The 14,742-nt window shown below is 42.2% G+C and overlaps 1 protein-coding gene across 1 annotated transcript in view; it reads left to right on the top strand.

The window, feature by feature from the left end:
* The first annotated feature begins 2,225 nt into the window (after positions 1 to 2,225).
* The window catches only part of GRIN3B (glutamate ionotropic receptor NMDA type subunit 3B), a 166,888-nt gene continuing 154,371 nt past the window's right edge, over positions 2,226 to 14,742 (top strand). The window contains exon 1 of the mRNA XM_077253166.1: positions 2,226 to 3,013. Coding sequence (XP_077109281.1) covers positions 2,588 to 3,013 — 426 coding nt within the window. The 5' untranslated portion in view covers positions 2,226 to 2,587. The remainder of the gene's footprint in view (positions 3,014 to 14,742) is intronic.

Raw genomic sequence — 14,742 nt, 5'->3', positions numbered from 1 at the left:
GATAATAGTGTCGCTGTTTCTACAAAAATGTAAGAGCATTTTTTTCCTGAAAACTCCCTCTAATCTGTGCGCTGTATGTCCTAAAATTCTGTACATTTACAATCCGAACCTGTGCCATGTGTGCAGTGACTACAAGTGGCGCCCTATATAATGTAAAGGAATGACGTTTGACTTTTAGATAAATATTGTTCCTATCCCTAATAAAAATTCTGTATCTTGTGGTTTAATTTTTCTGTTAGGCTGCACATTTCAGCTGCCAATTTCTCTGCCTTATGTAGAACAGTTTACGGAGTGTGAAACACTATTATAGTATGCCATGCTATTATAATCTTTCACATTCTGGACAGAAAGGTAATTAAAAATATTACTGTCATTCATGGATATTTTCCTTTTTTATTAAGGTTGGCAAATGCGCTGAGGATTCTCCAGACATTTTGTAGACAATTATTATTTCAGTATTGCAAAAATATCCAGACATTCAAATCACTAAGTAAATTGTTTTTTTTTGCAGATTTATATCCTCCAAGGTTTCTTTTTTCAGATCCTGTTTTCAGATCTATTTTACACATTTAATCTAAGCGTGAAGTGTGTTTTCTGTGGAAGCCTGGAGAGAAAATACGTAACGCTGATTGATAGAAAAAATTCTCAGCCTTCATTAGAGTGTTGGTCACATACACAGCACAGGGGCTTTCTCTGTCTGTGACACGCACTCAGAAGATTGACTACCTGCCTCCATACAAATACTGCCACACAATCTCCAGGCAGCCAGTTAGCAGAGCTCCTTTATTTTACACGTCAGCCGTACATAACTGCTGGAGGGTCTTCCCTGTTCAGTCACCTGTTAGGGACTGCCTGTTCCAGGCCACCATCTGGTGGATCTCAGGATCTCTTTATCCCCTACTTTACGTTTATTATAACATTACCTCAGAGCATCCATGATTGTGTACATATGAGGACTATCTTCCCCAGAGCACATTCTTCCTTTTGTTTCCCACCATACTTTAAAACCTTTGCCCACTCCCTTCCTCTGTTGCACTACAGTGTGTGCCTAATGAAGCATGAGCACTGCTGTGCATATCTATCCTCCAGGCAGAGTTACCACCATCACCCTCCTGTTGCACAGGACATAGGACCTGGTGTTCCCCCTCATTTCCATGTATCTTCAGTCCTTGCTTCAATTCCCAAACGCCGTTTCCTAGCTCATGTCTCTCCATCACCATAATTGTACCTGTCCCCCCTCCACATAAACAGATTTTGTCTGTCATGCGTTAACTCCCTCCATTTGGCATTGCTTCTTCCCTTGCATCTCCTCTTGGCAGTTTTCCTCTGACACAATTGCCTTTCTTTGGGCACTATCCAGATTCTTTAAAGTACAAGGCAAAAGACAAACATATCTCTTGACCCCAAATGGCCCTGGTATTTATGGCCACACTGCATTGGTTTGAGTATGAGATCCATTACTGACCTAGTGGACTTGAAAGAGTTAAGCATTAGCAATGGCAATTCTTGGCAGTGTTACACAGAACACAGGATGACCAGGACACCACTGCAGTCTGCAAAAGCCTAAAAATGGCTAAATGTCTATGTCCACTAATAATCCCTTTGCTTATGATGTTTTGTGTTTTATATGTTGCTGTCTGATTTACTCTGTTTCTTAGCCTTTTTAAATGAGCCTATGTATTTTACCTTAAAACCTTGACACGCTCACATTCTTACTACTCATTTCTTTTCATTTGCCCTTGTCTTGTAATCAGCGCCCCAGACAGTCTCGGAGATCTGTTAATGCTTCAGGACCCACCTCTCTGTAGACTGGCCTTAAATCTGTGAACCTGGATAACAATAACTCACACCAGTCCCAAAGTAATAATCTACCTACAACATCTTATATCTGCCTGTCTCCTGTTATCTCCTTCTCCAGTTAACCCCTTAAAGCCTCTTTTTTTCCAAGCTTTCTGAATTTTCTTCTCTGTCTAGCCCTCTTTTTCACTTAACTTTCACCCTGTGACTGGCAGTTTAATTTATTGTCACTGTACAATGCTTTCCGCTCAGAATCACCTCTCAGTATTCCTTATCTCTTCTGTTTGCTTTCCTTCTCCTGTTCATCAATATTTTTGACCTCCTCTCCTCTGGTCCCTCTCTCCCTCCTGGTCTCTCTCCCTCCCCTCTCTCGCTCTGTTCTGTCAGTATCACCAGACTCCAGCAAATAGTGGCAGAGCTGAGCTCAACTCAGCATCAAGACTGATTCATCCTGAACAGACTTCTTTCCTTACATTCCCGTCATTTACGTCTCATCCTCCTAGATTGGGATCCTGTCCTCCTCTCTCTTCATACATAGCACCATTTTTCCTGGATAGATGTTCATCACCTATATTCTTGTATATTCACATTGACCTCCTTTCTCATGCACTTTACCCTCCCTCAACACTGTTCTCTGCCTTCTCACACCATTTTCCTATTGCCTTTTGGTTTCTTGTCCTTCTTTCACTACCTCAGCCCACTCATCTTCTAAATCATTCTCACCATATTTCTACCTCTGTCATTTGTTCATCCACCTTTTCTTTCCACCCTCCCCTTTTGGTTTCACCTCATGGATATTCTGCGCTGGTTTTGCTTATACCTTAGTGTATTCTGCAGTTTGGTGCCTTGCTGTGGTCACCCACAACCATGTCGTATTCTTGCCCGTATTGGGCACACTATTCGTCTTGGTGCACTCTTGCCCTTGGCTGGACATTCGCAGACAAGAATCCAGAATGTTCTGTCCCGCATCAGTCGCAGCAGTTTACTCCCATACAATCTGAGTTTGGAGGTGGTTTCAGGGGCTCCAAGGGAGAGGGATCCTGTCTCGTTGGCAAGATGGTTATGCCAGGTGATAGTTGCCCAAGGAGTGGCTGCAGTGCTGGCATTCCCTCAGTCACAGGAGGAGCTGCTACAATTGGAATTTTTGTCCAGTTTCCTGGAGATACCATTCCTCAGTATTCTGGAGCAAGATCAGATCATGCCACTGACCACTAAGGTAACTTGGTAAAATCTTTTGTCAAAATATTGCCAAAAGTGTAAACAGCATGATCCAAGAATTGGAATAATTGCTTGTTGTACAGGAGAAATGTAAACATATGGTCCACTAAATGTTTCCACCTAACTTTAATGTTCTCTCTGTCATTTAATATCCTCATATATCTAATCAAACAGAATCTGTATTCCAGCAAGTCCTTGTCTCCAGTCATTCTTTGGGAAGTTATCACAACACATATTTGCTCAACCTTTCATTGTCATCCTAATTCTGGAGCTCATTCTCAATGTCATTTATTTTGATCCCTGCCGCTCCATGCCCTGTTTATAGAGCAGCACTGAACCCTCGCCAATAATAATGGATCACCAGTCATACCCGGTTGCATTTGATTAGTGAATGATGCTAGTGTTCACTTTTATGATAACCTATATGTATGCCATTTGATCATATTAGACTATATGTATATTTAACCCTTGCACCCAATCTAGATTCAATATTTTCCCACTGAGATCTTTGTTGACGATGCTTGTGTTTTTCTGCTGTGCACAGTTGGAAATACTTTTGTTTTCCCGGGCATGAGATAAATTTCTGTAGTCACTTTATGTAATTGCAGAATGCCAAATATTGACAGCACTTATTACTACTAAGAGAAGCAGATGAAAATCTAGTCCTCTTGCTGAATCAATCGAGGAGAATCCTGGCAGCGTGCATAATGCACAGTGTAAAGATACACCAATCTAAAGTCATAGAACGACTGTAGACATTTGCTTCAAACCTGGAAAACTCCTTTTAAAACTTTTAAAACATAATTCATATAACAGCAAATATGTTTCATGCAGCTCAGCTCCAATATGTAGTAGGGTAACAAAAAAAATAACTTGTCTACTATATGGCAAGATAAAAAGTCAAGAAATAAATTAGATTAGAAATTAAAATAGACTTGTGTAGGACATATGAACATAACATATTTTGTACTTTACAAATATATTAATAGTTACTAAGTAGGGATGAGCGAACCCGTGGAAGCTTGGGCTCTTGTACCCAACCCGAACTTGATTCCAAAATTTGGTTCCGGCACCAGAACTGCACCAGAACGTAAACCAGAACCAAGAACCCCGTTGAAACCAATGGAGACCTGGATAATCCTCTCTCTCTTTCTTTCTCTGCAATGGAATTTCCCTGGAACTCTGAACATGCAACGGACTTCCGGGGAAAGTCCACATTCAGCGTTAAGCACCAGACAATAACTGTCCAGTATGAACACCAAACTTCTAAGTTCGGGTTCTCTCATCTCAATTCCTGAGTCATTAATGAATGAGTATGAGGATGGATCCTGGTCCTAGTTTCAGATCCATCCTCAGCATGTTGTCATTTTCCACTAGAATTAATGAAAAGTCTGAGAGGTGAAATCTCTTTAACCAGTTAAAGACCAAGCCATTTCTCCCAGGCACATTTTCGCATTTTTCTATTCATGCAATTTAAAGACCTCTCATTTTTTTGCAAATTCAGGCACTCAAACTGGTTTGCATTCAATTTCTTGTTATACATGGGGCCTAATTGCTATGTCATTTTAAAATATTTTTTTCAGCAATATGTGGTGATATCAATTAGAAAATATAGAACCACTAAAATACGTTTTAAAATGTGTTATCCTTTCTGTAAAAAATATTTTCATATAATCAAACATGTTTTATTCAACTGGGGTGGAGCTAGAAATTTGGATCGGCAGTGGTTTTTTTTTTTTTTTTTTAACTTCCCTGATTTTTATTTTTCATTTAATTACTCATCGTGCCTCTCATAAGGTTATACATTTTCTCCTGTAACTGGGTCTGGTATATTAGCCCCTGTTACAGGGCAAATTCAGCTTTCTGGCTGGATCCAATAGGAATAAGTTGCTAATTCTCCCTACCAAACCTTGGTGATCACGCGCTGTCAGTTTTGTTCAGCACTGTAGATACAATGATCAGGAAGGCAGAGACAGTAATAAACCCGTTCTGCCTTCTCTATAGGTATTCCAACCATCTCTGACAACTGGCTACCTTCTCGCACAGCTGCAAGATCTCATATATCTGCTATACTATGCAGTGACATTTTAGAACATCACTGCAGGGTGTAATGCCGGCTGCGCTGACTTTTAAAGTCTGGTTTTAAGTCTGGTCTGGTGTTAAGTTTGTCTGAGGCCACAGGCTCAAAATGCTACATTGGGCAGACTTGGCACAAGCCACTCTGTTTAGCAGAATCCAGAGAAACCTCAACATCTTTTAGCCCCTGTACGGGAATCTGGTTTTACAGCAGGAACCAGTGGAGTGCTATCAAGGAGGGGTTGCCATCTAGAGGCAGTAATGGTCGCCAAACAGGGTCAAGCTGAGAGGTTGCATCAAGGACAAAAACAGGAGGCAAGTGGGTAGTCAGATTATAGGCCGGAGTCAGAGCATGGTGAAGACAAAGCAGATAACTAGAGCCAAGTTAGAGACTATGTCATGAGCTGATTACATTCTAATTACTGCCAGTTAGTGTCAGTCTGCTGGGGTTTATATACAAGGTAGCCCCACCCATGGCACCCAGTAGAGAGCTAATTACCTACCAGCTCACTACAGGAACAAAAGCGAATAACAAACTGTCGCCACCTAGCAACCAGGGCACGGGTGGCAGTAGTGTGTTCAGACAGATGTGACATCCGGAAGTGGTTAAAAAGGACCCATCAGTTCTCTTGACAAGTCTGTTTTAGTAAATAATTGTACCCCATCTCATGGCTCTATTTTGGGGATTGTCCTTATACAATATGGCACTGCCCAATCAATGATGCCAGTACAAGACTCTCTAGCAAAACATTTCTTTGACAAATGGATATGGTAATATCCCGTTGTCAATTTATTCATAAATGTTCAGGAGGAACAAAGGAAAAAAATCACAACCCAAAGTCATGAGGAAACATTTTCCAGAATTGTTATTTCATTGGAAATATAAGTATATACTAAAATAAATTAAAGTCGAACTGATATGTACTCTATAAATACCGTAGGTATTGTCAAAATTATGGAAACAGAGAGCGATAAATATAGAAGATTTCAAGGCTTTAGTGAACAAAGTTTAAATGGATAGACACTAAGGTTTTCCATATCATTTACTGTGACTGCTTTTCCTTAGTGTCTGTGAGCAGCCATTATTATTATTATTATTATTTATTATTAGAGGGCCATTTATTCAATGGCAATTTGGAGACACAGATTGCTATTATCCCTGGCTCCACCTGTGATATACCAAACCACACAGGGACCATACAACCTAACCTGCACCCCTGATTCCATATGTGAGACAGCATTATCTTCCCTTGCCCCCGCTGGGATATACCAAACGAAACAGGAATTACACAGCCTGATCTGTACTCCTGATCCTATATGCAAGACAGCCATTGGTTCCTTTCCAGCCGAAACTACGGTTATATTGCACTGGCAAGCGTTTATACCATATCAGTCTGGTTACACAACTGCATCCCTCTATCAGACTTACCAATCATACAGTGTACTTACTTTAAACAACAGATTTTCTTTGGGTGATTTTTGTGATCAAGGCCACGGGCTGGCCGAAACGTAAATTCGCCAATCGCTTTTTACCACTGATTCAAGTCAAATAAACTTTTGATGTATGCAACTTTAACTATACGAGTGCAGTGATTGCTTTGACTCTGGGATTCTGGACAGCAGAGAGGTGACATCTAGGCCAGAAAGGTAGATCTGAGTGTCATCAGCATAAAGGCGGTACTGGAATCCATGGGACTTTATGAGTTGTCCTAGGCCAAGTGCATATATTGAGAAGAGAAGGGGTCCTAGAACAGAACCTTGAGGAACTCCAACAGAGAGCGTGTGGAATGAAAGGGTAGTGTGGGAATGGGTGACGCTGAATGTGCTGTTGGAAATGTAGGAGATCCAGGATAGGGTGAGGTATTTGATGCCAAAGCAAGAGAGGATCTGTAGTAGGAGGCAGTGGTCAACTGTGTTGAAAGCAGAGGACAGGTCTAGAAGGAGGAGTATAGAGTATTGTCCAAAAGCTTTGGCTGTAAGTAGGTCGCTAGTAATTTTGGTCAGGGCAGTCTCAGTGGAATGATGGGGATGGAAACCAGATTGTAGATTGTCAAAAAGCAAGTTAGATGAGAGGTGGGAGGAAAGTTCAGCGTGGACGTGCTGCTCCAGGAGTTTGGAAGCGAATGGGAGCAGCGATATTGGGCGGTAGCTGGACATAGCGGTTGGGTCGAGGGTTGGCTTTTTAAGGATAGGCATGATTGTGGCATGTTTGAAAGCAGAAGGAAAGGTACCAGAAGTTAGTGATAGGTTGAAGAGATGGGTTAGGGATGGGATAAGTGTGATGGTGAGGTTGGGGAGGAGGTGGGATGGGATAGGGTCTAGTGTACAAGTGGTGAGGTCTTCTCCAAATCACACAATTAAGCTCCCCTTCAGTAATGTTGGAGAGGGAGGTTATGGGGAAGGGCATTGGTCTGGTATACAAAGGGGGTGTGGTGATTGAACAGTAAAGACAGCAGAGATGAGGGAGGCTGGAGGGGGCAGTGGTGGGAGAAGGAGGGAGTTAAAAGTTTTGAATAACTGTTTGGGGTTGTAGGATAGGGAAGATATGAGGGTTGTGAAGTAGGACTGGTTAGCAGAAGTGAGAGCAGATTTGAAAGGGAGTGTTGCTTGTTTGAGTGCAGTGAAATCATCTTGCAAATTTGTTTTCTTCAAACGTCGCTCTGCAACCCTGGACACTTGCCGGAGCTTTTTAGTGATGTTATTCTGCCAGAGTTGCCTATTAATATGTCGCACTCTGCCATGAACGAGAGGTGCGACCGTGTCAATAGCTGATGCTAGAGTAGCATTGTAGAAAGCAGTGGCACTGTCTGTGTTGTGGAGTGAGGATATGGATGCCAGTGGTAGAATGGTCAGAGAGCATGTGGGTGTCTAGGTGTGCGAGGTTTCTGCAGGGGTGCACATGTTGCTGGACAGTTGTTTCTTTAAACTTTTTACTCAGTGCTGATTGATCAATGAACACAGCCATCAAGACTATTAATATAATTTTCACATAAAAGCACAAACATCACATTATGTCAGAAACGTAAATTTATTAACCTATTTCACTCTTTTCACAGGACTATGAATATAATTTTAACATAAAAATATTCACATAAAAGCACAAGCATCACAGTATGTCATAAACCTAAATTTATTCACCTATTTCAATTTTTTTTACCTTTTTTAACGTTTATATAACTAAAGCAACTGCATCTAAAGAGAAATCCTAGTTATAAACATGTAGGTGATAACTTCTACATTGATGCAGGGTATGACTATTGAGAACTCCACCAATCATCAAAACATGGGATTTGTCCTCAGTTGGCATAAAGCCTTGTTTGCACAAACACTCTTGGTCTATAGGAATGACGGATAGACAAATACAGAGCTTGATCATCTTTGTAAGTCCCAAAGTCTTTGAATGATCCAGTACCGTTCATATAGAACTGCCTCTCCATTCCATTGGGGGACACAGGACCATAATAGTTCATCAGACAGTATTTGACCTAGGGATTTATTCTAAGTCTAACTAGATTTGGCATCAGGAAATAATTTTCTTTCTCCACTGCTTGCTCCCTTCACTAACTTAGTCAGGTATGAGTGACAAGTACAGTTATAAAAATGTTTACAAATCCTTTAAAACAAACCTGTCAGCAGGATTTTGCTAAATAAACTATAGGCATTGTCAAGTTGATGCTGTTATACTGATTAAAATGTTACCTTGGTTGATGAAATCTATCTTGTGGTTGTTTAATCTGTATTTGTAGTTTTCAATTAATGTGATTCTTGTGCTTAGGTGCAAGCCTGTGCGGGGGGTCTTTATGTGGTGCTCCACTTAAATATTCATCTGTATGGGCTTATGACAGGTCACTGATCCTTTAGTGACCTGCCCCCTATTTAACATAATGCATATAATATTTTTCACCACTAAATGAAGGTTTCTGCTAGCAGTGCAGGGGGTAAATCTGTTCAGTTGAGAGTCTATGAAGCTTTCCTGCTTTGATGAACTCAGCTGTTCAGTGTTGGCTACTCCCTTCAGCTATTTATACTCGCCTCTGGCAATCTGTATTGCCAGTGTTAGTTTTATATTGCTTGGTGTGGAGTTGGAGGTGTTTGGAGTGTTGATCTAATGACTGTTGCTTCGTGATTGCTCTGTGTGTACAGTATCCTCATCCTCTCCTATTTGGTTGTTCCTTCCTTTTACTTCCAGGTGTTCCACTCTGTTATTTTTGAGGGCATATTTTTATGTTCGGTATTTTCATTTATCCCTGTATGTCTTCCCTTGTTAGTCTGTGTGAAGAGTATTTGAGATATAATTTCATGCCAGTCATTTGTATCCTATGTGGCATGGGATTAGAAAAAACCCCTTCATTGTGCAACTAGCAGCAGCAGGAGGGCCAAGACTCAAAGGCTGTGAGTGACAGCTCTCACACCTTGAGCAGCTCATAGTAGGACAAAGTCTGGTTTGTGTTTTCTTATACAACTGCTCCCATCAGAGATCACCATTATTCTCATTTGCACATGGAAACACGAGAAGCAATGGAATGAAACTGAAAGGAAGAAGATACAGATTAAATATTAGAAAAAACTTTTTGACATTGAGGGTGATCAATAAGTGGAGCAGGCTTCCAAGAGAGGTGGTGAGTTCTCCTTCACTGGAAGTTTTCAAACAGAGGCTGGACAGACATCTATCTGAGAGAGTTTAGTGAATCCTGCTCTGCATTGAGCAGGGGGTAGGACATGATGACCTGTGAGGTCCCTTCCAATGCTAACATTCTATGATTCCCCACTTCCATGGGTGGGGCAGGTGACGCTGATTCAGGAGCTCAGCAAGGTACGTGGCTCCGGATCTTCACCATTAGAAGTAATCTGGGGAGAAGGGATAGCTAGGGCACCCCTAGCCTTAGGGACAGGGAAGGAGCCCCTAGCCCCGGGGTATCAAACTACAGCCACATGACAGTAGCAATTTTCAGATTTATAATTTTTAAATATTTAGAAAACCATGTATCATTTCCTTTACACTTCCAAATACTTGCAATTTTTTGTTGATAGATCACATAAAATCCCAATAATAATGTGAAAATATATGGAAAGTGGTATGAATACTTTTGCAAGGCACTTTACAGCTAAGTGGATTGACACCTACAGCTAAGGAATAATCTATATGTGCCTTTCTATTTTCCTGTTTTTAGGCTTAAAGTACTTAATTTATTTCCCAGTGTGATCATGCAATATGCAGTGTGAACATAGCTATATTTCAATCTTAGGCATACCTCCTTTAACTTGTAATAACACTATATTTAAGAGCAGAATTTGTACTTTTTGATTGCACTCTATAAAACATGTATTTTGGGGGGTTTTTTGGTTAGGATTTAATGGAATTATGATAGTTTTTAATTGGAACTTTATTTTAAAAAATACAGCAGCGAGATGGGAGGAGGTGCTGTGCATATTCCATGCAATATTAAGCACTGAAAATGTCTTTAAGAGCCAATAGCACTAAGACTGAAGCCAATATCACAATCAATAATTATGCTAACAAATACTGCAAGCCATTTGCCTGAGCACTTTTTACTATATTACGTCATTTTACATTGTAGAAGTGTTGATACTCAATCCATTTCTTAAATAATGTTGGATTCATAATAGGGTAAAAAGCAAAACGAGAAATGATGTATGCAATTATTCTGTTTCCAATATATTCATACACTGCAATTTTCCATTAATATACCAAGAGCCATCTGAAACATATTTTGCAACACATACTGTACTATATTACAGAAGCCTAATTCATACCCAGTGCCCACAGGCTAAGCTCTAAATCTAGTATGGCAAGTACAGCACACTAAAAACTGCAATGAAGGTTGTGTTCTTCAGCAGCAGATTAAAAGGGGATTAGGCAAATTGAAAAAAACATATAATTTCACAAACCTCTTGGTCCCAAATATTGGCTTTGACTGGGAGTCTGCTAAATGGACTACCGTAAATTCTGTACCCGAAGGTAAAAACTTCTTTCAGTAACAGCTGGTATAAAAATTGGGTATATATTAGATTCAAAGTATCCAAATGTAAGATTAATCATCAAATTCATCAGCAGGACAAAACCACATTTGGGGGAGGGACGCTAGGCCTGACCTAGGTCGACAGCAAAAGCTACTAACAGTAAGGTACCACTTCTACCTGCAAATTTTACTACTATAATCACACATGTTAGTACATTGTTGCATTATTATGAATGTACTAATATTATGCATTTAGTTTTGAGTAGTTTTGGATAAGGCTAGGTTCACACTGCGTTACAGCAGCCCATTCAACACATAGGTTAACGGGCTGCTGTAATGCAAGTGCCGACTTTGGCACATCGCTAGCGCAGATAGAGCATCTGCTAGCTCCATCTGTGCTAGCAGTGACGGACCCGGAAACGCTGCAGCCCGCGTGTCAGGGTCCGTCACTCAATGACGGCACATGGCTAGCGCACGCCCACTGTGGGCGTGCGCTAGCGACGCGTCCGACATTGGAGTCTATGGCGGCGTTAGAGGACTACGTTACACCGCATTATGCCGCGGTGTAATGTAGTCCGTCTAACGGACTGCCATAGCGCAATGTGAACCGAGCCTAAGAGAACGTCTTTCACTTGCCCCTTCCTTCTTGATTTACTGCGTTATTTCCTGTACATGCTCTTGAGCAGGCCTATTTTGTGTCCCTTTCTGCGAGGCACATAGTGCTTTTAATATGGAAATTGTGGTTCTAGGATGTTTCGCCCCCAGCAGTTCGCCCACAGCAGTTCGCCCCTGGATACATTTTGCACCCGCACATTTTGCCCCAGCATTTGGCCGCCAGGATGTTTCGCCCCCGCACTTTTCACCCCCGCACATTTCGCCCCCAGCAGTTCTCCCCCAGCAGTTCTCCCCCAGTAGTTCTCCCTCAGTAGTTCTCCCCCAGCAGTTCTCCCCCAGCAGTTCACCCCCAGCAGTTTGCCCCCAGCAGTTCACCCCTGGGTACATTTCGCCACGCACATTTCACCCCCAGCATTTGGCCCCCAGGATGTTTCGCCCCCCCACATTTCACCCCGCGCACTTTTCGCCCCCATCAGTTCGCCCCCAGCAGTTCACCCCTGGGTACATTTTGCCCCGCACATTTCATCCCCAGCATTTGGCCCCTGGATGTTGTTTCACGCCTGGCAGTTTAACTCCAGCAGTTCGCCCCCGGATGTTTGTACCCTTGTGGTTCATGAATTCCTGTCCATCATCAATGTTTCGCCCCCAGCAGTTTGCCCCCGGCGGTTCACCCCCAGATGTTTTTACCCTTGTGTTTCATGAATTCCTGTCTGTCATCAATGTTTCGCCCCCAGAAGGTTGCCCCCAGCAGTTCGACCCCGGATGTTTCACCCCTGAATGTTTCTCCTACAGCATTTTGTCCCCGTGATGTGTCGCCATATGATGTTTCGCACCTAACATTTTGACCCCAGATGTTTCACCCTAAACTTTTGGGGTCAACATGCAGGGATCAAAACATCTAAGGCTGAACATACCTGGGGGTAAAATATACAGGACCCCAATTGCTGGGGATTCCCGTGGCTTCCTTTTCAGAAGCTCACTCAGTGTCTCTACTGGCTGGCCTTAAAGGAGTATTATCACCCTAGAACAAAAAAAACTGACATACTTACCTGTCACAGCTGCAGCTCCTTGGGTCACAGAGTGCAGTCTAGCAGTTCCCCGTGATGTCTTCTGCTTCTGGCTGTCTTTTCATCTTCCCTGGATCACTGATCCATGAAGCATGATGAATGCCGCAGCAGTGAGGCCGAATGTCTCCAGGCCGCTCACTGACATGACATCACTCCTGCCCCATTCATCAGTCAATCCAGGGGGCAGGATGCCTCTCCTGTCACCAAGACTCGCGGTGGCCTTCGGATCCAGAATGGTCATCACCAACCCACACAGCCAGGAGAAGATCAGGCAAAGACGAGCAGAAGACCTCTAGGTAAGTACCAGGAGCGGAAGATCGGCATCATGCTTACCGCAACATGATTGCTGAAGCATGCTGCCTTATTTTGATTTTGCTGTTCGGCATGAGTATACCCCTTTAATGCAGGCTATGAATGGAAGCAGGAGGATTGTTGACTGACTACAGGGTTAATCCCACCAACCATCTCTGCAGAACTGAGATATTGGCTTTGCTGAACTAAAGTGGTGGTTAACCAGCTTCTACAGAACCACTTTATCAGGTCTTCAGAAGGGGGGTTTGGGATTAGCCCTCACAAAACACTTTGCCAGTATACAAAAGAATGGAGCAGTAGATAAAAGTGGTATTCTCACTTCAGGATCCCTTTTTCTGTTGATGCCCATTCCTCAGATTAGGCCAAGAATAGGGTCCAGTTGTATTCTGCATTGAACCAGCTGTTTATCAGCAATTTTCAGCACCAACGACAATGACAAGTGACTGGAAGCTGCAGCCATAGCTCTCCATGATTTCAGTGAGATCCAGGGAAGATGTGACAGTGCATGGTAGAGAGCTGATCCACCATGACATGCCTTATACAGGGGCATGCACTGCTCTGTGCAGAGAAATGCATGTTCTGGACGGGACTCGGTTGTGTGCATCCAGTCTTTCAGCAACAAATGGCCCTTTGGGGACAACCATTAAATTGGTGTGGCCTTTGGTGAATATGAGTTTGACACCCCTGATCTAAGACAAGTGACCATCATTTTACTGTCATGTAATAGTGGTGTTACACTTAATGGCTTCTTTTTGTCATCCATTACATATCATACTGTATCTAGTGATGAGCAAAACCCGATCTGGAAAGTTCAGGGTTCGTATCGAACATTGCCTGCTTGGGTTCAACCACATCAACCCCAAACAGGCAATGTTCGGAGTTTGCTCATCAGAAAACAAAAATTACTTATCTCCCTTTTGCTGAGGTCCTGACCTGTGTGAAGTCTTCTTGACCAAGGGAATCCCTAGCTAGGAATCCTGAAAGGGATTCCCTCGGGTAGGATGACCTATTCACATAATGTGGAAGTGCATGGAAGAGGACCCTCCACGTCTGCCGGTACCTCAGCAAAAGGGTATGTAGCAATATATATATTTTCTTTTTACTATCTGGTCAGTGATGAGGATGTGGTGGACAGATCCTCCACTCCTCTGAGTCTCCATGCCCATTGAGTTCAATGGAGATGATAGTTTGGGGGTGCTGAATCTGGCAGGTTCACTTCTCACTAATCATATTTTGGGTCTAAGATGTATAAATGTGATCAAGTTACAGTTTTTTTTTAATTCCAAAACGTTGAGTTTTCTAGATAAGTAACTTTAGAAACAGACAGAAAAATATTAACAATTGGTCAAACCAACCAACATTGCAGAACAATATATTTAAAGCGTAACTCTAAAAAAAGCCCCAAAATTTTTGATATGTTATAGTACCTGTGTCACTGATCTTTTCCAATGGAGAACCCCTTCCAGCAGCTTTAGTTTATTTTTTTAAATATATTTTGCAAATTTTATTTAGTTTTGTGTGAAAAGTCGCATCCAAGTTACAGCAGCAGGCTCTATGTGCTGCAGGATTTCAGTGGTTACTAAGGAAGTCGGGCCCCCTTGGTAGCAGAAATTGTGGACGGATTCAGGCTTCCTGTGATACATTCAGGGCTGTTCGATCACAGCCCTCTGGAAAGT

This window comes from Ranitomeya variabilis, chromosome 1 (genome assembly GCF_051348905.1).
Source record: "Ranitomeya variabilis isolate aRanVar5 chromosome 1, aRanVar5.hap1, whole genome shotgun sequence".
NCBI classification, from domain to species: domain Eukaryota; kingdom Metazoa; phylum Chordata; class Amphibia; order Anura; family Dendrobatidae; genus Ranitomeya; species Ranitomeya variabilis.
This window is presented reverse-complemented; position numbering and strand designations above follow the sequence as displayed.